At 42.2% G+C, this 24,662-nt stretch overlaps 1 protein-coding gene across 1 annotated transcript; it reads left to right on the forward strand.

The window, feature by feature from the left end:
* The first annotated feature begins 661 nt into the window (after positions 1-661).
* On the forward strand, positions 662-23,939 carry mccc1 (methylcrotonoyl-CoA carboxylase 1 (alpha)). Its single transcript, XM_037545577.1, has 19 exons — positions 662-956; positions 3,041-3,084; positions 5,981-6,114; positions 6,359-6,454; positions 7,802-7,923; positions 8,044-8,191; positions 8,277-8,398; positions 9,471-9,582; positions 9,872-9,953; positions 10,861-10,988; positions 12,518-12,701; positions 14,095-14,204; positions 14,592-14,808; positions 16,317-16,403; positions 17,684-17,733; positions 19,332-19,469; positions 21,596-21,703; positions 22,850-22,921; positions 23,591-23,939. The coding sequence occupies exons 1-19, from the start codon at positions 904-906 to the stop codon at positions 23,723-23,725; spliced, it is 2,142 nt and encodes a 713-aa protein (XP_037401474.1). The 5' UTR covers positions 662-903; the 3' UTR covers positions 23,726-23,939.
* Positions 23,940-24,662: the final 723 nt, after the last annotated feature.

Here is a 24,662-nt window from a genome sequence, read left to right on the forward strand (position 1 = left end):
ACTTTATCAGCTCCACTGACCGTATAGCTGCACTCTGTAGTTCTACAGTTACAGACTGTAGTCCATCTGTTTCTCTGATACTCTGTTACCCTGTTCTTCAGTGGTCAGGACCCCCATGGACCCTCAGAGAGCAGGTACTGTTTGGGTAGTGGGTCATTCTCAGCACTGCAGTAACACTGACGTGGTGGTTGCGGCATGTTGTGCTGGTGTGAGTGGATCAGACAGCAGAGTTTTTAAACACCTATGATTACAACCCATATCAGTATAAAACACATTGCTGCTACACTAAATGGGTAAACAGCAGCAAAATAATCTAAAATAACAAAGTGAAATACAATCAAATAAATTAATAACATTATTATTATTAATAATAATAATAATAACTAAAACGTCTAATTTTAACCAGAGGGCTTCAAAATATGCTGCAAAGCTCCCGATTTCTGAGGAGAGTAACTGACCATTTATTAATTTATACGATCCAGCGCTGCATTTTTATTTGACATCTTTTTAATTCATTCTGAAAACGGGTCTTCATAAATAAAATGTGTTACAGACAAACGAGACGAATAAAATCTTTATAATCTAATAATTAATACCATAAAAGAAACAAGGCGCCTCCACGCCTCCGCATCCTCTAATCCTATTGGTTAAAACCGACTACGGGCCGCCGTGAGGCTCAAAACCGCTCGCTGGCTAGGCAACATTAGCTCACCTGTCATTATTATCTACGTTATTATTCGAGCTCCGTTCCGTCGGAGACCCGGAATAAATAGCTGGTCGACTTCTGCTTCACCGCAGAAAAGGAAGCCGTGATATCTGTTAAATCGGCCGATGGAAATGAGCCGGTTTTAAGCGGTCGGTTAGCTTAGCTTAGCGTAACTTAGCTTAGCTTAGTTTGTGAAGATGGCAGCTGTCCTGCAAACCCCGCTCAGTCGCGGACTGAGAGCTCAGATACAGTAAGATTTCACACTTATTTAAGCTCTTTATCTGCCCGGTACACTTCTGGCATTCGTCTGTTTAGCGGACAGTAACGAGTGGGCACGAATTAGGGAGAACGCGTTGCGTTTATCTCCTGGGTTCACTGCGAAAGCGACAGAGTTGCCTGGCTGCTGGTGATTCCTGCTCAATTTCTGAGGTTAACCGACTAAACTGTCCTGCAAACAGACGTTTTACACCAAAAAGCAGCTCAGAAAAAGTGCTCAGCTTCGTCTGCGCTGCTTCAGCTGCTTCACAGGTTCTCGGGATAACAGCAGCCGCTCTGTGTGCGGAGCAGCTTCAGCTGCAAGGTGAAAGACACCCAGGGTGGATGTGCTTGGGGTGTTGGTTCACACTGGGTGTATTACAGTAAGTCAAGTGATACTTGTTTAATCCCACAAACGGGGAAGTTCCACCTCCGCATTTAACCCATCCGTGAAGTGAAACACCACACACACACTAGGGGGCAGTGAACACACTTGCCCGGAGCGGTGGGCAGCCCTATCCACGGCGCCCGGGGAGCAGCTGGGGGTTAGGTGTCTTGCTCAAGGACACCTCAGTCATGGACTGTCGGTGCTGGGGATCAAACCGGCGACCTTCCCTAACCTCCAGCCCACGACTGCCCCCTTAAAGCCTGTGGCAGACGCTGTGATCCAGAGCACCTTACAATTTGATGATTTTACACAGGAAGGCGAAGGCGGTGTTGGGAGACTTGCCCAAGGACTCTTATTGGTACAGTGTAGGGTGGTTACCCAGGTGGGGCATTGAACCCCAGTCTACAGCATGGAAGGCTGTGTTACCCACTACACCAACCAACCACCTCTTTGGTCTATTCTCAGGCTAAAAGTGGGTGTAACGGAGTAGTTGATGAACCCAACGTGGCTTTTGTATGGAAGCACGTTTCCTCCACTGGAGAAGAGTGTATGAATAGTAGAGGCGGGCGATATGGTAAAAATATTGTATACTTTAATATATTTTCACGAGACGCATCACGATATTTAGTTTTTCTAAGATTTAATAACTTGAAACGGACATTGCAGAACCTTTAGTGCCATACACAGTAGTAATAATAAAAAGATTGTGCAACTAAAGTGATACTTATTCAGTAATTTACAGACCACGCCGCACTAAATCCAATTAAGCATGCCTAATTAGGCTCTGTAATGAGACACGTAGTCAGTGTTCTCTAAATACTGAATATATCTGCCATAATTTGTTATGATAAAATAGTCATATCGCCCACCCCTATGACTATGTATTTCATAATAATGACAATTTCTTTCCTAATTATGAGAAAGTAACGTTATGTTTGCATTCATATAACATTATTGTTCAATACCATGTGCAGTAATTACTTTCTGTTAGTTTTCAATATCGTTTCCAGCGTGACTGTTAATATCATGTGCAATATCACTTTTCAACTTTTCTATGTTAGCTTACTTATTTTTTAATACATTTATTCTGCTTTTTGTTGTAGTTTTATTGGGCATATTTATATGGTATATTTATAGTTTATTGTTTTTATACTAGTTTTGTATTTTTTTTTTTTGAGCAGCACAACAATTTGGCACGAATTTCCTCTGGGATTTACAAAGTTCGTCTTAGACTTTGTCATTATTATGACCGGCTAATTGGCCGTAAATCGCGGTCATTAGAAAACGTCGTGTCCCCACAGTGGTGACTTTACAGGAGAAGGAAAAAACATACTTTATTTTTAATGGAAGTCAGAGGATCCAGAGGTTTTTACAAGTGATTTTGGGCCGTTTCTTTCGGTCCATTCATCATGAAATTTACTCAAAATGTGAGGGGCAACGGGCGTTTTCTAATTACGTCAAAAAAAGGCCAAAAACGCAGACGCTAGGTTTTCTTCTGACGGCAGCGATATATCATTTTTTCCCCCAGTGGTGGAAATGGGCTTCCGTACTTCTGAACCTCCCTTTCAACTGAATATGACCCAAGTCCTCTCCCTCCTGTTGTGTCCTTGACAGTGGAAAGTCTGTTTGTTTACAAAACCTGCCTCATTCTGGAGTGAAATGACCTCTATTGTCTCTTCCCCCCGATGCAGGAAACTAATATGGACCAAGAGCTGGGTGAGGCATGCATCAGTGGGTAAGTGCAACCAGGAGCGTAGCTAGAACTTTCAGAGTGGGGTGACCCGGTTAGACCCAGAGATTTAACTGGGGTGTCACGCTGCCAGGAGAAGAAAACGAAATAAAATAGCGTTACTGAATTAAGATGAAGTAAATAGTGATGCATTGATTTTCAGTATGAATGAAATATTGTAGCTACACAGTTATTGCCAAAACTAAATTGGGTAGAATTTTTAGACCGCTCTGTCTTTAGAGCCAGGACCAGGAGTCCTTTAACAAGGAAGCCTACAGCACACGCAGGGTTGGCATAGCCAATCAAAAGGATTGCACAGTCGCCACCAGCGCAGTAAACTAATTACAGGCAGCGTTATTTCAATTCAGACTCCTATAACTGACTGGTAACTAACCAGAGGGCAGATTTTCATTGTTGCCTGCGTGACTGACTGTCTCCGTAAGTGTGTGGCCTGAAGGGTGGGCATGCTTCATGTCAGGATGCCCCCAGTCACCTCTGGCCCCCTCTTGAATGCAACATGATCAACACGATCTCAACAATGTTCTCAAATTAGATGATATACATTATGCAGGCTGCTGTATTGCCACAGCTGCTGTTTAGAGTGGCCGTTAGGACGAAATCTGACACCATGTTATAGAAAACGTTCTCATGAGTCACAATTAAGTATCACAATATTTAGTTATTCTGAGAATTTGGAACCGGCAGAATTAGGGCTGAACGATTTGGGGAAAATATCAAATTGTGATTTTCCTGACCAATATAGCAATTGTGATTTAAATGCAATTATTTTCTATACATTTCTTTCCAGGCCTGTTTTTTAAGCCAAAAAGATCAGAATATCCCATTTTTATGGTATGGAGTTGAAGAGGGTGTTGGAGAATACCAGGTAGTTGTGATGGTTGTGATATCACGTATATAGAACATGGGTTTTTCGGCCTGACACCTACAGGCAGTTCATGAGCTCTGACTTATTAGGCTAAAGTTAAAATGTTGATGGTTTATGAAAATTGCACTCCTTAAAGGGGAATTCCACCAGTTTCTCTAAATCTCTGCATAATTCAGCAGTTGAAATGTAAACGGTGTCGTTCTGAGTGGTTTGATGCGAAATAGTTCATTAGAGTAGAGAAGCTTACTGACTGTTTTCTTTACAGTGGTGGTGATGGGAACCAGGCGTCGCCATGACTCCAACACAAATATAGACACTTTATTTACCATCCAGAACCACCAGAGAACCTACACGAGTCTCCTGGGTTTATATGGAATGTTGATGATGGGAAATAGTGGAAAATCTGGAATAATGAGTTTTCTGTGGGGACTATTTAGCCTTAGAACACCCGTCATGTATCCCTGGTTAGAATAAATTGCATAAATTATGTTTTAGGTCAAAACTAACATTAAACCGTGTTTGAGACATCATTAGTATTCATAACCATTTCGTGTAATAGCTTTCTGTGGCTTTTAGAGGCCTTAAACTCTTCAGACGTCTGGTTCCTATCACCACCACTGTGAAAAGTTCTGACTTACTAAGTTTCTCTAGAAATAAGTATTTTGCACCAAACCACTCTGAATGACTTCGTTTACATCTTAACCATTTTATTATGCAGATTTCTTGAAAAATCGGTGGAGTTTCCCTTTAAAATGGCTCTAGGCAGAATGTAAAACGGCATTGCCACGTTTCAGAAAGGCTGTAAAAGTCGAGTTTGCTGAATTGCACAGTTTAAGAAGAGACAGTCGGTCTGAACACCTTCTGTTGTATTATTGTTGACTGTTGGCCACAAGATTCATTGGACTGGGCCAAGTTTTTATATCTGTTTACCTCAATTCAGACTTGTTGTTGTTTACAGGCTCTATACTTGATTAAATCTGCCTTTTTAAGTTATGCAGTTGTTCTGTATTCGAGAAGCAGTGCCGACATCTATAATACTTTCACAAAAGCATATTGTGGTGCAAGTTGTTGTAGTAACAATAATAAAAATAATATTATTCTACATTTTTATTCTAGTTTTATTATTTTTATTGAAATCTCAAAGTGCTTTACACAGGACGATACTTAAAACTTATCCTACATGTGGTTATGCAATAATTTATCAATGATAATATTTTTTATTTACACTGATCAGGCGTAACATCATGACCCCCTCCTCGTTTCTACGCTCACTGTCCACTTTATCAGCTCCACTGACCGTATAGCTGCACTCTGTAGTTCTACAGTTACAGACTGTAGTCCATCTGTTTCTCTGATACTCTTGTTACCCTGTTCTTCAGTGGTCAGGACCCCCATGGACCCTCACAGAGCAGGTACTGTTTGGGTGGTGGGTCATTCCCAGCACTGCAGTAACACTGACGTGGTAGTGGTGTGAGTGTGTGTTGCGCTGGTGTGAGTGGATCAGACACAGCAGTGCTGCTTGAGTTTTTAAACACCTCAGTGTCACTGGACCACCAACCAAAAATACCCAGACCACAGCGTCTTGTGGGCAGCGTCCTGTGACCACTGATGAAGGACTAGAGGATGACCAACACAAACTGTGCAGCAGCAGATGAGCTGTCGTCTCTGACTTTACATCTACAAGGTGGACCGACAAGGTAGGAGCGTCTAATAGAGTGGACAGTGAGTGGACACAGTGTTAAAAACTCCAGCAGCACTGCTGTGTCTGATCCACTCGCATCAGCACGACACACACTAACACACCACCACCCCCCAAACAGTACCTGGTCTGTGAGGGTCCATGGGGGTCCTGACCACTGAAGAACAGGGTAACAGAGTATCAGAGAAACAGATGGACTACAGTCTGTAACTGTAGAACTACAGAGAGCAGCTATACGGTACATGCAACAAATGCAATGATCAAGTTTCTCTCCGTCGCTCTGAGATAGAAAAGGCACGAATTTTTTGTGTCTGCAGGGAGGATCGAGAAAGTCCTCATCGCCAACAGAGGAGAAATAGCGTGCAGAGTGATGCGGACAGCGAAAAAGATGGGTGTCCGTTCGGTGGCTGTGTACAGCGATGCTGACAGGCATTCTATGCATGTGGCCATGGTGAGAAAAAGAGACGTTGTGGTTGCTCTTCAAGTGTTGCAACGTTAACATTTTCTTAGTGCAAACATGTTGCAAACACAACTGTGGAAAAAGATCACGGAGCAAAAAGCATCTCGCCTGCACTGTGTTTATAAAGTGAAAGAATATCGTGTGATTGATTATCAGTAATTGATATTTGGTGTGATGGTGTGAAGTTGATGCCACTTCTGCATGACATGAACTGGTTATTATTATTTGAATTCAGGCAGATGAAGCCTATCACATCGGAGCAGCTCCGTCACAGCAGAGTTACTTGTGTATGGAGAAAGTTCTGGAAGTTGCGAAGAAGTCCTCTGCACAGGTAACGTCCCTGTTCACTCACACTGTCCACGGTCCACACTACGCAGTGCGCAGTCCAGTGCTGCAGATACAGATGCAGTGCAAGTTCATCTTGTGTTTTGAGTTTGTTTGCTTCCACTGTTGGTGCCTGGCTCTGATGTTGGAAGCACACGGCTCTGACTCGTGCTGTCGACTCGTCAGACTGCGTTTTAAATGCATCAGATGGTGTAAGCCAGATGTTAGCCACGGTCTTCGGAGTTCAGTTCCTGTTAACCTACTGCTGCGGATTGTTTCACCGTTAGAGCCAACAGCAAACCCAAAACTCCTATAGCTGCCACACCAGGAGGCCCTGCAGGCCACAGCAAGCTGCATGTACGCTTCTAAACAATAATAATGACTTCAGTTGATTACAGAATTGTAGTCTAAGCAGAAGGATTTGATGTGAAACACAGTCAAACCTGAGTGCTCTAGAGAATATTGTCAGAATCGTTCATAGTGGTGGTGATAGGAACCAGACAGCTGAAGCATCTCGTTCCTAAGATGACGGTTTTACGCCTTCAAAGAGGGGGGCAATTATTTATTATCACCCCCCCTAATTCTTCAGTGATGTGAAGCTGAAGTCAGAGATTCTCCAGATTCTCGTTCTAATTTCCCCGTTCCACCTTAAATGGAGCAGCAGTGACATTCTGGCACTTCAGGCGTCAGAACTGCTGGACTATTTAAGGTGGAACGGGAACGTTAGCGAGCTGGCTACTGAGACATTAGCACGCTATTAGTGATTTTATTTTATTTTTTATGCTTGTTATGAAGTAAAACGACCAAAATCCACCGAAACCACATTAAACTAAGATAAAACGGTGATTATCGTACTTTTTTAGCGGAGAAAATTCTCACGTTTGTGGGTTTCTTCGGTCTCTTGTTCTCCGTCTTGCCGTTTTTTCTTTTTTTCTCGTCTCTCTCTGTCTGGAGTCTCTGAGAAACCTCTGTTTGGAGGGTCATGTAGCCCCAACACTTCACCCCACCCCTCTATCTCAACAAGAATTGGGACACAACACCGCTAAGAGCGCAAAACAGAGGTCTAAGGGCTCAGTGGTAGGGGCGAGGGGTGAAATGGGATTGGGCCTCAGTCTAGCGTATCACAAAGCACCAAAAAACGTTTGGATAGCAGTTTTTGTTTTACGCAAAACGCTCCCATTATACTGGCAGCATGTTTGAGTGTCTCTACCTGGTGCACTGTGTCTCTTCTAACTTACTAAACCTCAGAAAAGTGAAATGTGATGCATTGTGAAGGCGTCTTCAGGCTTTGTGATTTTGGATTTCAGCCGTATCTCATGCCTCGCCCTGTTCGGATCTGTGTGTCTTGCTACAGGCCGTCCATCCTGGATACGGTTTCCTCTCCGAGAACACCGAGTTTGCAGAATTATGCAAACAGGAAGGCATCATCTTCATCGGCCCGCCTTCATCAGCTATCCGAGACATGGGCATCAAGAGGTGCTCACCAGACTTTTCACTCCACAGTGATGTCAGATTCCTGAATGAGATGAAATGTTTACCAAAGTAATTTATTACTTTATTCTATTATATTTATTCATCTTGTGCGTTTTGTATCAGCACTTCCAAACACATCATGTCTGCTGCTGGCGTGCCGATCATCGAGGGTTACCATGGAGAGGACCAGTCGGACGAGAGGCTTCAGGCCGAAGCTGCCAGGATCGGCTACCCGGTTATGATCAAAGCCGTACGAGGTGGAGGTGGAAAGGTAAGCCGTGCTTGTGGAGGTCTGATCCTCGGAGGAGTTTACGCACTGATGAACGCATTTTTAGACTGACTCTTGTCTCTCGCAGGGAATGCGCATCGCACGCTCTGAAGCTGAGTTTCACGAGCAGCTGGAGTCGGCACGAAGAGAAGCCCGCAAGTCGTTCAACGACGACGTCATGCTGGTGGAGAAGTTTGTGGAGAACCCCAGGTAAGGATAGCATTGTAACGGCTATATATACAGCAAACGTTGTGCAAACGTTTAGGCCTGTCTTAAGATAATTACCATGAACTATACAGTTCCTATACAGGAGAAGGGGAAAAACATACTTTACTTTTAATGTACGTCAATGGAACCAGAACCCCCCCCCCCCCCCCCCCCCCAGTCATTTTGGCCCATTTCTGTTGGTCTGTTATTAAGCAGTTTACACACAGTGTAAAGAACAATAGGTATTTTCAAATGTCAAAAACAGAAAATCGACAAAAATGGAGATCAGGCGGAAGGCAGGATACACCCTGGACAGGTCGCCGGTCCATCGCAGGGCAGACAGACAGACATAGACAGTCACTCACACCTAGGGGCAGTTTAGCACGTCCAATTGGCCTGACTGCATGTCTTTGGACTGTGGGAGGAAACCGGAGAACCCAGAGGAAACCCACGCAGACACGGGGAGAACATGCAAACTCCACACAGAGAGGACCCCGGTCACCCGGCTGGGGAATCGAACCCAGACCCTCCTCGCCTATATATCTCAAACATTGTGAAATACTGCCCCCACAGGCTGGAGTTGGAGTTGCACCTGAATTTTTTTTTCTGTTTGATGACATGCACAACCAACACTCTGAATAACTGTCCACCCATCTTGTTCAGCTACATGTAGATAAAATGACCAGTCAATCAGCCGATTCAGTTTTATTTACACTCATTGAGGGTGACCCTCATTTACAGTGTAGCAGAGCCAAGACAGAAATCAGGGATTGAAAAAATTAGATTGTAAAAATGCATTAAATACTAAATATAATATTATTATTATTATTATTATTATTATTATTATTATTATGAATTGTAAGAGTAAATTTAGTAGTACAAATTAAATCAGAATAAACAACTTTAAAAAAAAAACAACTTAATAATAAGAATAGGAAATGTAAAACAACAAATATGCACTATTATGTATACTCAAATATCAGAATTAGTCTAAAAGCACATCCCTGCCCAACGCCCAAGCAGATTCTGCTCTTTTTTTGATGATGTGTTTATACCTGATTCTGTTCCTGTTGAGGCATGTGGAGGTGCAGGTGTTTGGAGATCAGCATGGCGGTGCGGTGTACCTGTTCGAGAGGGACTGCAGCGTACAGAGGAGACATCAGAAGATCATTGAGGAGGCGCCAGGGGTGAGTGTGGCTTTTCATCTCTTAAATATGTCCTGTTAATCTAAAGTTACAGAGCACTGGCACACTCGCTAATACACATACACTCTGGTGAGCACACAAACACACACACTAGGGGGCAGTGAGCACACTTGCCCGGAGCGGTGGGCAGCCCAATCCGCAGCACCCGGGGAGCAGTTGGGGGTCTGTCTGATACCATTAAGCATTTTTATGTTGTTTGTTGTATTAATATCCTCAGCACTTCTTGGGGTGTGATGTTTCTTCTCTTTACTGTGTTTGTGTTTGATTACAGCCCGGTATTAGTCCTGAAGTGAGGCGTAAACTAGGAGAGGCTGCAGTCCGAGCAGCTAAAGCAGTGAACTATGTGGGAGCAGGTAATACATCAATTAAAGTGACAATTTGACAAAAAACACGTTATGCTTATTTAAATCATATTTGGTGTGTGAAGTTACTGTATAGCTGCACTCTGTAGTTCTACAGTTACAGACTGTAGTCCATCTGTTTCTCTGATACTCTGTTACCCTGTTCTTCAGTGGTCAGGACCCCCATGGACCCTCACAGAGCAGGTACCGTTTGGGTGGTGGGTCATTCTCAGCACTGCAGTAACACTGACGTGGTGGTGGTGTGTTAGTGTGTGTTGTGCTGGTACGAGTGGATCAGACGTAGCAGTGCTGCTGGAGTTTTTAAACACAATTTTAAAGTGTCACTGCTGGACTGAGAATAGTCCACCAACCAAAAATAGCCAGCCAGCAGCGTCCTGTGGGCAGCGTCCTGTGACCACTGATGAAGGACTAGAGGATGACCAACACAAACTGTGCAGCAGCAGATGAGCTGTTGTCTCTGACTTTACATCTACAAGGTGGACCGACGAGGTAGGAGTGTCTAATAGAGTGGACAGGGAGTGGACACAGGGTTTAAAAACTCCAGCAGCACTGCTGTGTCTGATCCACTCAGACCAGCGCAACACACACTTACACACCACCACTACGTCAGTGTTACTGCAGTGCTGAGAATGACCCACCACCCAAACGGTACCTGCTCTGTGAGGGTCCATGGGGGTCCTGACCACTGAAGAACAGGGTAACAGAGTATCAGAGAAACAGATGGACTACAGTCTGTAACTGTAGAACTACAGAGTGCAGCTATACGGTCAGTGGAGCTGATAAAGTGGACAGTGAACGTAGAAACGAGGAGGTGGTCACGATGTTACGCCTGATTGGTGTATATTCTCTGTGAAAGGCTGTCTGTCGGGGCTCTTATGGTGCTGCTTTCTGTTCACAGGCACCGTGGAGTTCATCATGGACGCTCAGCACAATTTCTACTTCATGGAGATGAACACTCGTTTGCAGGTGGAGCACCCGGTCTCTGAGATGATCACAGGCACAGACCTGGTGGAGTGGCAGCTCAGGGTGAGAAACCTGAACCTGATCAAAAGAAAATGCTTTTTAGTGATTGATGGTATAAATCCTATTGATCCAGCAGTCAAAATGCAACATTATTGTGGTCAGTTCAGCCTCTGCAGCGCCTCCTCTGGTTCAGCTCTGCTATAGGCGCCAGTACAAACAAACCATAATATGCAAATCGGTCCACCACTGTTAATTCCCCAAGTGATGGTGCCCGTCTGGTTAGGGGTCCAACCTTGTGACCAGAAGGTCGCCGGTTTGATCCCCTGAGCCGACAGTACGTGACTGAAGTGCCCTTGAGCAAGACACCTAACCCCCAACTGCTCCCCGGGTGCTGTCATTAGGGCTAGTGTGTGTGTGTGTGTGTGTGTGCTGTTCACCAGTGTGTATGTGGTGAGTCACTACACAGATTGCAGAGGTGAAATTTCCCCGTTGTGGCACTAATAAGAGTCACTTAGTCACTTAAATGGCAGCTCAGAGTGCTTTACAGACAGGTGATAAAGCTTAACAGCGATAGAAGAACGTATTAATGTAAAAGCATATATGGCAATGACACAGATCAGACTAAAAAGAGATGGAGAGTTTGAATTAAGGTAAAGAGTTTATTAGAAGTGAGCTCTGAGCTCGGCTGTCTAATAAAAGCTGAACTGAGCTCCACAGTTTAGAAGCAGAAGAACTGTGTTTAATGAAGGTGTCTGTATGTCAGAATCTGCAGATCTAAGATCATAAAAAGACAGACGTTCAGGCTCTTTAAGGTCATTTAGAGCTTTAAAGACCAGCAGTGGAGCTTTAAACCTTCTCTAAAAGGTGTAGGCTGCGAGAGAATAGTCGTCACACTCACACAGAGGTCACTAATAGGTGGACCGCGGTACGAGTCCATACCCAAACGCTGTCCTCTGCAGACCTGGACTTATAACCGATAAACTATGGAGAATTCTTTCATTTTGACAGGGTGGTCCTATTTTAACCGCTGTAGCTTTTCTAGCCTTTACGGTGCCGCATTAGTGGCCCAGGAGACTCGCAGACCAATTGCATGCGTTGTAAATATCACACATGGTGCTATTCAACCAATCAGATCTGTGCATTATGATGAGCACTGAGACTCGAGTGAGTGACGCCACACAAAGAAAAACAAGCATCTCCAACACTACGTTTACAGGAGAAATGGTCTCACTCTTTACTGTAAGTTAATGTAAAGAGGTTTTATTCCAAGTTGATTTCGGGGGGTTTCTATTTGTCCAGTCACCATGAAATTCTCACACACCATAAATTAGCTCTGGGGTGTTGAAATTCAGTAGAAACATAAAGATCGGCAAAAGTGGAGATGCATGGTTTTCTTTGGACAGCAGTGATTTTCATTGCACCTCTTGTAGTTTCTAAACACTCCTAGGAGTCTCTGGCTTAAGAAGAAGCTTATGGAGACCTCAGTGGGAGTAAATATGAGAATCTCTTAGATTGTGGCAATTCTTTACAAACGTGAACAGTCAAGCCAGAGAGTTTGAATTAGAAGAATAGGAATGTGGTTTGTATCTCAGGTGGCTGCTGGGGAGAAACTCCCTCTCTCTCAGAGCGACATTGTGCTCCGAGGTCACTCCTTTGAAGCCCGAATCTACGCTGAAGACCCCAGCAATGACTTCCTGCCTGGAGCCGGTCACCTCAGGCACCTGTCCACTCCGCAGCCGGACGAACACACGCGCATCGAGACTGGAGTCCGAGAGGGTGAGTGTCATTCAGTCTCAGTGTTTTCCCAACCAGCACTGTCCATCTAATGTCATGTGAAAGGCACGGTGTTGGTTTTGGTGGCATTACAGAAGCGTTACAGTCGTTACGAGAACTACTTCAAGTCCTTTTATTAATAAAAAAAAAAGGAAAAATCAGTTTTTCACAATATTAGCCTTTTAGGAATTTCCCTTCACACCAGGCTGGTCCTAAATCTCTTCTCTGCAGTGTTGGTCTGGCAGATGTTTACAAACCCATCTGCTCTGAGTAGCACGTAGGGGTGGACGAAAGGGCAAAAATATCATATCACAATACTTTTTCATGGTACACGATATGCATCATGGTATTTTTCTGAAATTTTCTGAGATTTAATAAGTTGGAACAGACAAAGTAGAACCTGTAGTGCTACATTTACAAATATAATAATAATAATAATAATAATAATAATAATAATAATAATAATAATAAAATCTGTAACTGCAATGATTTTTATTCAGTGTTTTACAAATGGTCCAATCCAATTAAATGGGTCCGATTTTGCCCCCTTGTACAAAACACGAGTTAGTGTTCTTTAAGTACTGGCGATATCCACAATATCGAAAGCATATTGTGACAATTTATGATAACGATAAACATTTTGGAATATTGCCCGTAGTTAGAAGCCGCTGTTGAGTTTACATCGATGTGGATGCAGTAAGAACACATTTGAACCCTAAACTCTGAAATTGCCGTATGTTTCTTGCAAATGGTAACTGCAGGGCCACAAATTGAAGTGCAATTTTGCAGAAAATTCAGTGGAGAAAATGTGTAATGCAAGGCACATGTAACATTTTTCAATAGTGACGTTCAGGGTGTGTCAAAAGCTAAAGTGCACTGATTTCATGTTGCTTGAAATCTTCACAGAAAAGTAGCATTCAGAACCAAAAAGCTGCACTGGTGTCAGAGTTGAACAAATTCTACCTTCATGGGTAATCAGCGCTGTACTTCAAACTACTTTTAATCAGTGTAATGGGCCTTATACATTTCATTGTGGCATGTTTTCTGCACATCACTGTTTAAATGCAATCTCGTGCACTGCATTTCACTTTTTTCACTGTTTGCAATTTAATGAGGCGTACGTGTTTTCAGTACTGCGCGGTGGAAAGCAGTTTAGCTGTGCATTGATTACGTGTTTGAGGTGGATTGTATTCTGTTCCAACATTAATTCAGCAGTAGAGGATTTGCTTTTCTTTTCAACATGCATTCTGCTGTAACCATGGAAAATGTTCCTTGCATTTCAAGTTTTTCCTCTTTAGTGGTTGCATTTCAATTTATGAATTTCTCTCCATAGAGGAAAATAAAGACATGTCTTCTCGACTTGCTGAGCCGAGTTCTCTTTGCGTCTGTGTTTTAGGAGATGAGGTTTCTGTTCATTATGACCCCATGATTGCCAAGCTGGTGGTGTGGGGGGAGGATCGCTCTGCCGCGCTGAAGAAGCTCCGCTACTGCTTACGGCAGTACAATGTAAGCCTGCCCTCTGCTGGAGAACATCACTCATTACAACTGCTGAAACAAGCCTGGGAAACTCGTGTTTTTCAGTTTTATGTTTTATCTGATAAATGTTTATGCTTTAGCAGCTGCCCACTGGCTTCTGTGAGATTTTCTATTCTTTTACAGGAAAACACAAAATTATTGTCTTTGGATTTCATTCATATTCTATGCATGTGGCAGATGGAGGTTAGGTTGAACAGCTCGATCTTAAGCGTTTAATTATGCAGAAATTTAAAAAAAAATAGGAGGAGTTATCCTGTAAAGTTTACACATTATTATAGCGAACAGTTGTTTTTTTCTTATTTCCATATGACTCTAAATCATCTGCCTCTGCATTTTAATCTTATCCTCTGCTCTCAGATTGTAGGTCTCAGCACTAATATAAATTTCCTGCTGAAGCTGTCGGGACATCCTGAGTTTGAAGCGGGGAACGTGCACACCAGCTTCATCCCACAGCATTCCCAACAGCTTTTCCCACCTGCAGTGGCCCCTACAGCAGAGGAGGCCTGCCAGGCAGCGCTGGGCCTGCTGCTCCGCGAGAGGGCACACACGCAGGAATTTGTACGACAGTCAGACGGTTAGAAGTCACACACAGTCCACACTGCTGTCTGTCTCATCTATTACATGCACGTTTTCCACCACATGCAAATTCATAGTTTGATGCTATCTTTGGAGGTGCTGCACAGAAAAGATGCATCTGTGAAATCCAGGGCCTGACTGATCTGGAAACTGTCGCCGATATGGATATTCAGGGGCATCCACCGTTTTTTCAAAGTTTCCACTTAATTAAATGATTAAGATGTAATCAGAGTCATTCAGAGCGGTTTGGTGTGAAACGCTCTGCTCTAGAGAAACTTATCGAGTCAGAGCTGCTCACAGTGGTGGTGATAGGAACCAGACGTCCACCTCTAAAAGCTCCTCACAGAAAGTTCCTACATGAAATTATATAATAGTTTTGTGAAGCTTTTGGCCTGCAAGGTGTTGTAAGGCAAAGCGAAGTTATTATTCCAGATTTTCCACTGTTTTCCATCATCAACATTCCATATAAGCTCAGAAGACTCGTGTAGGTTCTCTGGTGGTTCTGGATGGTAAATGAAGTGTCTATATCTGTGTTGTAGTCATGGCGACGCCTGGTTCCCATCACCACCACTGTAAAGACGTCTGAACCACTTCACACCAAAACTGAGAGGGGTTTCGGTTGTATTGTGAGGTTGCACTGTCAGTGTGTCCCAAATCAGGGGCTGCGTCTTTCAGAGGCTGCGTTTGAAGGCCGATTGCGTCACAGCGGTGTGACTGGGCTGTCCCGAGAAATGTGTCCTTCTTTTCCGTGGCAACAGGTGGATCCAACAGGTGGATCCTTCGTCAGCCAACATATCCCATTGTGTCTATTATGTGCCGGCGCGGATTCAAGAGCATAGCAGCATCAGCAGAGAAGCAAACGGTGGCCTAAGAGTACACTTTTAAATATATGTGAAATATATATATATATAAATATAAACATAAATAAATGTAAATATTGGGTTTAAACTAGGGCGAGACTTTAAAAGAACTTGAGAGGAGCTGCCTTTCGTGATGCTGTGGTGAGGGCGGGAACAGACCACCTCATTCTGGTTCAGCCTTCATGGGTCTAAGCAGTCTGTGCAGTCTAAGCGGTCTATGAAGGCGTGTCCATCTCTTGAATTGGGACACACTGTGTCTTAGAGAGACGGATGTGTTTACGCTGCTGTGACATGCGGCTCAAATGCGTCTCAGTCCACCTCCTGAAGTGGTTTGAGTGGTCAGACTTGTATCTGTTTTAAGTGCATCCTGGGTGACGTTACACTTGTGTTTTCATGTGGTTTGGCCTCATCCAGATACAATCCTCAGAACACATGAAGTGACCAGGTGTGAATGGGGTCAAACTGAAACCTGTTTAGCCATATTACGTATGTGTTTACAGCCCTCGGCTACCTGGCCCAGGTGTTTTAGGAACTAGACAAGAACAATAAAACATAAAGTGGGTGAGACTCAAGGAAGAGACTGGAATCCTCTGATGTGGATGAAGGTAACTGGAATCCTCGCTGACCGCTACCGTTTCTGTTGCAGATGTTTATTCTCCTTTCGGCTTGGGTGACGGGAGCCAGCTCAACATGCTCTTCTGCAGGAACCTGATGCTGCAGCTGGGGGAAAACAGTGAGTGTCCAGTATAAACACGAACACCCAAACAGAACCTCTGCGCTCGGGTTCAGGGCCAAACACTGAGAACGGAGCTCATGGAGCAGGATTTCTTGCCCAACTGGCTCATTTTAAGCTTAGTTCAGTCTAAACCTGGGTTTACTGTCTCATGACTAGTTGAATAGTTCACATCTGTCCTATTCCAGGGTCGATTGAGTTTGGGATTTCAGGTCGGAAACCGCTCTTAGACCAATCAGAACACTGTTTACTCTCTGGTGTGGATCAGAGGAGGATGGGTTCCCCTTCTGAGTCTCGGCTCCTCTCTTGGTTTCTTCCTCCTCCTCTTAGGGAGTTTTTCCTTGCCATTGGCACCATTGGCACCATTGGCGACGCTCATGGGGGCTCAGGCCCGGATTTTTCTGTAAAGCTGCTTTGTGACAACACCTGCTGTAAAAAGTGATGCGTAAATAAACTTTGGCTTGACTTCTGACCAGCCAGGGACGATGGAGGTCTAGCAGCATTAACTAGATTTGAGATTATTTCACTTGTCAAGTTACCATTTTTGCAGTGCATTTAATCAAGTATTTACTGAAAATTCACCGTAAAACTGCAAAATAAAGTTAAGACCATATTACTGGAATGTTTTACAGGCTTCAAATGTCCGTGTTTTTGGTAAATCTGCCATAAATAATATTAAACACAGTGTGAGGATCGTGGAAAGCTCAACATTGTTAGCGTGAAGCTAATATAACTCAGGAATTTAGGTGTAATTTAATAAAAAAAAGCTGTTTATGTATTAACATTTTCTCTATTAAACACAACTAGGTTTTGATGAGGTTATGTGAGCCTGGTGTTCATAATTAAATTAATGATAAAAAAAATGAAATAGTTAATGAAATGACATCCGTCACACATCAAAGATGTTCCCAGTCTCATCGTCTTGACAGGAAAGTGTTTTGAAATGTGAGTTCTGCTGCGTTGCTTCTGGTTCTGGACTGCAGAGTTGGAGAATGTGCTGTATGAACTCTAATGATGTTCTTTTATGCACATATGATTGATTATGCTGATTAAAATACACCCCTCCATTCTTCTACATGTCAGGGAAGTAAAGCAGGTTTTCCTGGAATAGCATGTTCCTCTGCATTATAGATGAGCTCTAATGTGTGTGATGGAGGATATCGATCATGCTGAATGATTTTTTTTATAGATCTGCTCTGCTGCTCGAGCAGAACAGATCTGATTCAGTTTGCGATACAGAGACATCATGAAGTCGATGATGGAATCTGATGTTTTTGCAGAAGTGGCCGTGGCTGTTACATACAAGCCAGATGGGACATACAGCATGGAGGTATGGAGCAGCAATGATACCCTGCAAAAAAATGGTGTCATGTCAAGTGAAACGATCTTGATTCTAGTCAATATGTTTAATATTTCTCATGTTGAGATGGTTGTGCACTTATTATAATTATATCCAAGACATTAATTACTTGTTTTAGGTCATTTTATTGAGTAATATTATCTCACTACAGTGGCAGATAATTTGGCTGGTTTCAAGCACATTTTTAAAAATATAGTGAGATAATTTTACCTACTAAAATGACTTAAAACAAGTAAATCGTGTCTAGAAACGAGGTAGAAATAATCTTAAATTAAGCTTATAACAGTCTCAACAGGAGAAAGATTAGATGATATTTAATAAAAGACTATGATTAAATTATTTTACTTGACGATACCTTTTTTTGCTGTTTAGGAGCAGATATCATAACTAAAAAGTAGTAGTAGTAGTAGTAGTAGTAGTAGTAGTAGTAGTAGTAGTAGTAGTAGTAGTAGTAGTAGTAGTAGTAATATGTTTATGTATATAGCAAGGAATTTTAAAACCGAGAGGAAAGAAATGTTCTAAATGAATTTCCTCTTGGTCTTCTCCTCGACGTGGCTTAGTCCTTTTAGAAGACTTAATCCGTTTTCTCCTGATTCTGAAATTAATCTCAGATTTTCTCACTTTGATCAAAATGTTGTCTCACGTGGCTGAACGCTTTAGTGTCTGACTCGTTTCAGCCCAGCCTCAGCTGAGTAATATCTCCATAAGAAAAGTGTGAGATCTCACCGTTTTCTTATCCAGCTCTGTTCTAGATCACAGGACCCTCTCAGCAGTCGGTCAGGGCAGAAGGAGAACTCGCGCTTTTCTCCTTCATCATCAGAACGTCTCACAGTGAAACGCTGATGTTAATCTCCTCTTTAGGAGGTGAAATCTCCTCTTTAGGTTCAGGAGAAATAATTCAGTTAAACGTTAATATAATGTTGAGATCTGCTTTATTTCTCTGAGACAATCTTAAGAAAATATTGTTCCTCTGGGTAAATATAAAAACAATGAAATTAAATTTGATTTAACTTTGAAACATCCTAAAAATGTCTTTTTTTTTTGTCATATAATCGCTGTTGGGATAAAATCTCGTATCTCTAACATTGCAACTTCACAGGAGAAAGAAAAACAACAATAACTTTGAATAGAAGTTAATGAAAATTTTTTGTCCAAGTAATTTTGGAGCATTTCTGTTTGTCCGTTCATCGTGAAATCTTAACACAAAGTAAAACGCACCTGGCATTTTCAAGTTTTTGTAAAAAACAAAAATTTGGATAGAAGGATTTTGCTAAATGTATGTTTCTAAATGTCTATTTTGGAATTGGTGCATCCCTAATAGAAATAATCATTAACTAATTAATAATTAATTGATAATCATTATCAGTGAACATTTACCGAGACGTTAAGTTATTCATCATGAAATCTTAACTTAATGTAAAAAGCACCTGGCATTTCCAAATTCTTGTAAAAACAAAAACCAACACAAATCTGGATACAATGTTTTATAATGCAAACTGAACATTTTCTCAATTAATTCATAATTAGCACAAACCTATCAGTTGTAACTTCCTTGTTTGTGCTGTTAGATTGGAGGTCAGGTGTTCCAGGTCTCAGGTGAGCTGCAGAAGGAGGGCAGAGCCACGTACCTGTGCTGCTGCGTAAACGGAGTTTTGTCTCGACCCAAGTTGGTCATTGTGGATAACGAAGTCCACCTTTTCTCCTTGGTGAGTTTCCTTCATTAACACTGGTAGCTTTGATGTTGCCACACCAATGTAGCTGATGATTGGCTGTTGTATTAGGGGTGCAATGATTAATCAGTGATGAGGATTATGGGAAAAGGTTGATGCTTCATTCACTTTAGAACAATGAAATGTTTGTATGGCCATTCTGACAGACTGTAATACACTACAGGAAGCGTAGGGGGCGATACGGCTTCTACTGTTTCATTTAAAAAGCTCTATAATGTTCATATGATCCACACAGTCGCTCTGACAGACTGTAATACACTACAGGAAGCGTAGGGGGCGATACGGCTTCTACTGTTTCATTTAAAAAGCTCTATAATGTTCATATGATCCACACAGTCGCTCTGACAGACTGTAATACACTACAGGAAGCGTAGGGGGCGATACGGCTTCTACTGTTTCATTTAAAAAGCTCTATAATGTTCATATGATCCACACAGTCGCTCTGACAGACTGTAATACACTACAGGAAGCGTAGGGGGCGATACGGCTTCTACTGTTTCATTTAAAAAGCTCTATAATGTTCATATGATCCACACAGTCGCTCTGACAGACTGTAATACACTACAGGAAGCGTAGGGGGCGATACGGCTTCTACTGTTTCATTTAAAAAGCTCTATAATGTTCATATGATCCACACAGTCGCTCTGACAGACTGTAATACACTACAGGAAGCGTAGGGGGCGATACGGCTTCTACTGTTTCATTTAAAAAGCTCTATAATGTTCATATGATCCACACAGTCGCTCTGACAGACTGTAATACACTTCAGGAAGCGTAGGGGGCGATACGGCTTCTACTGTTTCATTTAAAAAGCTCTATAATGTTCATATGATCCACACAGTCGCTCTGACAGACTGTAGTACACTACAGGAAGCGTAGGGGGCGATACGGCTTCTACTGTTTCATTTAAAAAGCTCTATAATGTTCATATGATCCACACAGTCGCTCTGACAGACTGTAATACACTACAGGAAGCGTAGGGGGCGATACGGCTTCTACTGTTTCATTTAAAAAGCTCTATAATGTTCATATGATCCACACAGTCGCTCTGACAGACTGTAATACACTACAGGAAGCGTAGGGGGCGATACGGCTTCTACTGTTTTATTTAAAAAGCTCTATAATGTTCATATGATCCACACAGTCGCTCTGACAGACTGTAATACACTACAGGAAGCGTAGGGGGCGATACGGCTTCTACTGTTTCATTTAAAAAGCTCTATAATGTTCATATGATCCACACAGTCGCTCTGACAGACTGTAATACACTACAGGAAGCGTAGGGGGCGATACGGCTTCTACTGTTTCATTTAAAAAGCTCTATAATGTTCATATGATCCACACAGTCGCTCTGACAGACTGTAATACACTACAGGAAGCGTAGGGGGCGATACGGCTTCTACTGTTTCATTTAAAAAGCTCTATAATGTTTATATGATCCACACAGTCGCTCTGACAGACTGTAATACACTACAGGAAGCGTAGGGGGCGATACGGCTTCTACCGTTTCATTTAAAAAGCTCTATAATGTTCATATGATCCACACAGTCACTCTGACAGACTGTAATACACTACAGGAAGCGTAGGGGGCGATACGGCTTCTACTGTTTCATTTAAAAAGCTCTATAATGTTCATATGATCCACACAGTCGCTCTGACAGACTGTAATACACTACAGGAAGCGTAGGGGGCGATACGGCTTCTACTGTTTCATTTAAAAAGCTCTATAATGTTCATATGATCCACACAGTCGCTCTGACAGACTGTAATACACTACAGGAAGCGTAGGGGGCGATACGGCTTCTACTGTTTCATTTAAACAGCTCTATAATGTTCATATGATCCACACAGTCGCTCTGACAGACTGTAATACACTACAGGAAGCGTAGGGGGCGATACGGCTTCTACCGTTTCATTTAAAAAGCTCTATAATGTTCATATGATCCACACAGTCGCTCTGACAGTCTGTAATACACTACAGGAAGCGTAGGGGGCGATACGGCTTCTACTGTTTCATTTAAAAAGCTCTATAATGTTCATATGATCCACACAGTCGCTCTGACAGACTATTTTTTAAGGTGTGTCTGGTTATGTGTCTGCAGGACGGCAGTGCCCAGGTGGATGTGCCTTTGCCCAAATTCCTGGCTAGCGTGAGCAGCTCAGGGGCCCAGGATGGTGCTGTGGCACCCATGACTGGCACCATTGAGAAGGTACTGTAACACAACCCTCTGCTGTATTCAAGGATACAGAAGAAAGAAATAACACTTTATGAACACTTTATAAAATGTGCCAAATTCAATATTAATGATATGATTAGTATAATTAGTATAATATTAGTGCTATTATTGAATTTTGCTTCTTTAGTGTAACACTGGAGCTCTGGGGCTGATGTATCAATAAATGTACCAGTTAGCATGGTGCTAACTGCATGACTAAACCATCAACTCAACTCAAATGATGTGTAATAAATAATCAGATACTACATGACATTATCTGAAAAAATAAATCATAGTGACAGTATGCTAATCGGAGGGCTATAAGCCTCCACTGTGTGTTAACTACATTTTAAAAAAATTAACAAGAATAATAGTAATAATAATAATAATAATAATAATAATAATAATAATAATAATAATAGACCCCTTTTCATAGCAGCGCCAGCTCGAAGTGCTTTACAGACAGATGATAAAGGTCAACAGTAATAGAAGTGTTAATATAAAATTATATGTCAATAACAGATCAAACAGATGATCCCCAAAGAGCTGTAGAGTTTAACTGAGGCTCCGAGTTAAAGAGCTGCGTTTTCAGATGTTTATTGAAAGTGAGCTCTGAGCTCGACTGGCTAATAAAAGCTGAACTGAGCTCCACAGTTTAGAAGCAGAGGAACTGAACGAGTCTCTCCCTGTTTTCTCTGTTTTACTGAAGGTGTTTGAAGGTCAGAATCTGCAGATCTGAGATCATAAACAGACACACATTCAGGAGCTTTTAGGTCATTTAGAGCTTTAAAGACCAGCAGCAGAGCTTTAAACTCTCTGTAACAGATCCAGGCGGTCAGCGCAGTGGGTAGACGGGGTGATGTGAGCTCTCTGTGTTGGTGCTGTGAGGATCCGTGCTGGGTTCTGCATGGGTTCTAGAGGATGGACCGTTTTCTCCAGTAAGAGGACCATTACAGTGATCAACTCTGCTGAACAAACGCAGCTACGAGTTTCTCTGCGTCGCTCTGAGAGAGAAAAGGATGAAACAGCTTAAACGGAGCTCAGAGTCTAAGATCACATCAGCACTGCTTGTCTTGTTTGATATTTCTGTCACTTTAACAGCGAACTATGTTTCTGATGTTCTTCATGCTGTGTCTGCAGGTCCTCGTGAAGGCAGGAGACACCGTCCAGAAGGGAGACCCTCTGGTGGTGATGATTGCCATGAAAATGGAGGTAAGCTGAGGTCTTCCCTTGTCAGTACGCCTGTCCTGGATACCAATTTTTAGGCTCTGGGGCTTCAGCAGTAATCGACAGTCAATATTCAAAGCATCTTAAGAAAATGTTAAAAATTAAGAAAATTAAAGAATTTTATGAATTTAAATAATATAGAATTCAATAAAATGTAAGAAATTGTTTTTTTTACTTTTAAAATTTAACTCTAAAGTATATAAAAAGTATAACATTTTACATTAATTCACACCGCCTGCTTTTAAAAGAATTTTTTTTGCTTTAAAATGTTATTTTATGAATATAAATCTAATATAAAATGTAATAATTCACACCCAAGGCCTGTGTTGAAAGCACATCTGTGGCCTGTAAAATTTGAATCTCCAGGCACACTTACTGTCTGTCTGCCTGTCTGTCTGTCTGTCAAATAAAGCTGTGTTATGCAAAGAAACCTCAGGTCCTGTCCAGAGAACTCAGACCAGTACAGTATTTAGCAGTTTGGCTTTATTGATAACCTACATTTAGCCAAATAAACACCAAAAAACTCCCAAAATAAAAAACGAATATCTAGCCTGCGGACGAATATCTGAGTAGTCAACTGCTGGTGTCCAGCTCTACTTTTCAGTCCGTATACACTCCTGCCTTTCCCACTGAGCCAGTCTTCTTTCCTTCTAGCACACCATCCGAGCTCCTAAAGCTGGCGTCATTAAGAAGGTTCTCTTCAGAGAGGGATCACAGGCCAATAGGCATGCAGCACTGGTGGAGCTGGAGGAGGAAGAGGAGGAGTTGAAGGACGAGGCACAATCCTGAGACTGCAGGAGGGGCTGAAGATGTTTTAGGAGGATATTCTGAGTAACTGTGGTCATTAAAGGCTGAAATCCAGCCCAGTTTGGGGATTTCTATGCTCAAATACACCTATTAAACCTGGCAACCAGGCAGCATGACTGTATATAACACCAGTGTGACTTGTTTATTGTGACATATTGCAGTATAAAACACACATTAAACATGTATATTAAAACTAGGGATGTGTGATGATTGAAACCAAAACAGGACCAGCAGAGATTTGCTTTAAAAAAGAAAAAAAACAGAAAGAAAAAGAAAACAAACAACACCAAAACCAACCCACCCCCACGGTGTCTGTCTGTCTGTCTGTCTGTCTGTCTGTCTGTCTGTCTGTCTGTCTATCTATCTATCTATCTATCTATCTATCTATCTATCTATCTATCTATCTATCTATCTATCTATCTATCTATCTATCTATCTATCTATCTATCTATCTATCTATCTATCTATCTATCTATCTATCTATCTATCTATCTATCTATCTATCTATCTATCTATCTATCTATCTATCTATCTATCTATCTATCTATCTATCTATCTATCTATCTATCTATCTATCTGAGCACATGGCCTAGTGGTTAGAGAACCAGCTTCATGACCAGAAGGTTGCCGGTTCAAACCCCAGCTCAGGTGTCCTTCAGCAGGATACCAGCAACCACCCCTATGGTGTGTGTTCACTAGTCTGTATGTGGTGTTTCCCCTCACAAAATTCTAACCCTCTGGCTTTCATAGCAGCCTGAATTCTCTAAGGCACGGACTTAACTAATGACAGTGATCTTTATCAGTCCGTCTCCAACTGTCTGGTACTGCTGATGTCTTTCTTGAAGGAAAGTTTTCACATCCTTTGCCCTGCGGCAAGATGCATTATCATGATGAAAAATGAAGTCATCAACAAACTTCC

Source organism: Pygocentrus nattereri, chromosome 15 (assembly GCF_015220715.1).
Source record: "Pygocentrus nattereri isolate fPygNat1 chromosome 15, fPygNat1.pri, whole genome shotgun sequence".
Lineage (NCBI taxonomy): Eukaryota > Metazoa > Chordata > Actinopteri > Characiformes > Serrasalmidae > Pygocentrus > Pygocentrus nattereri.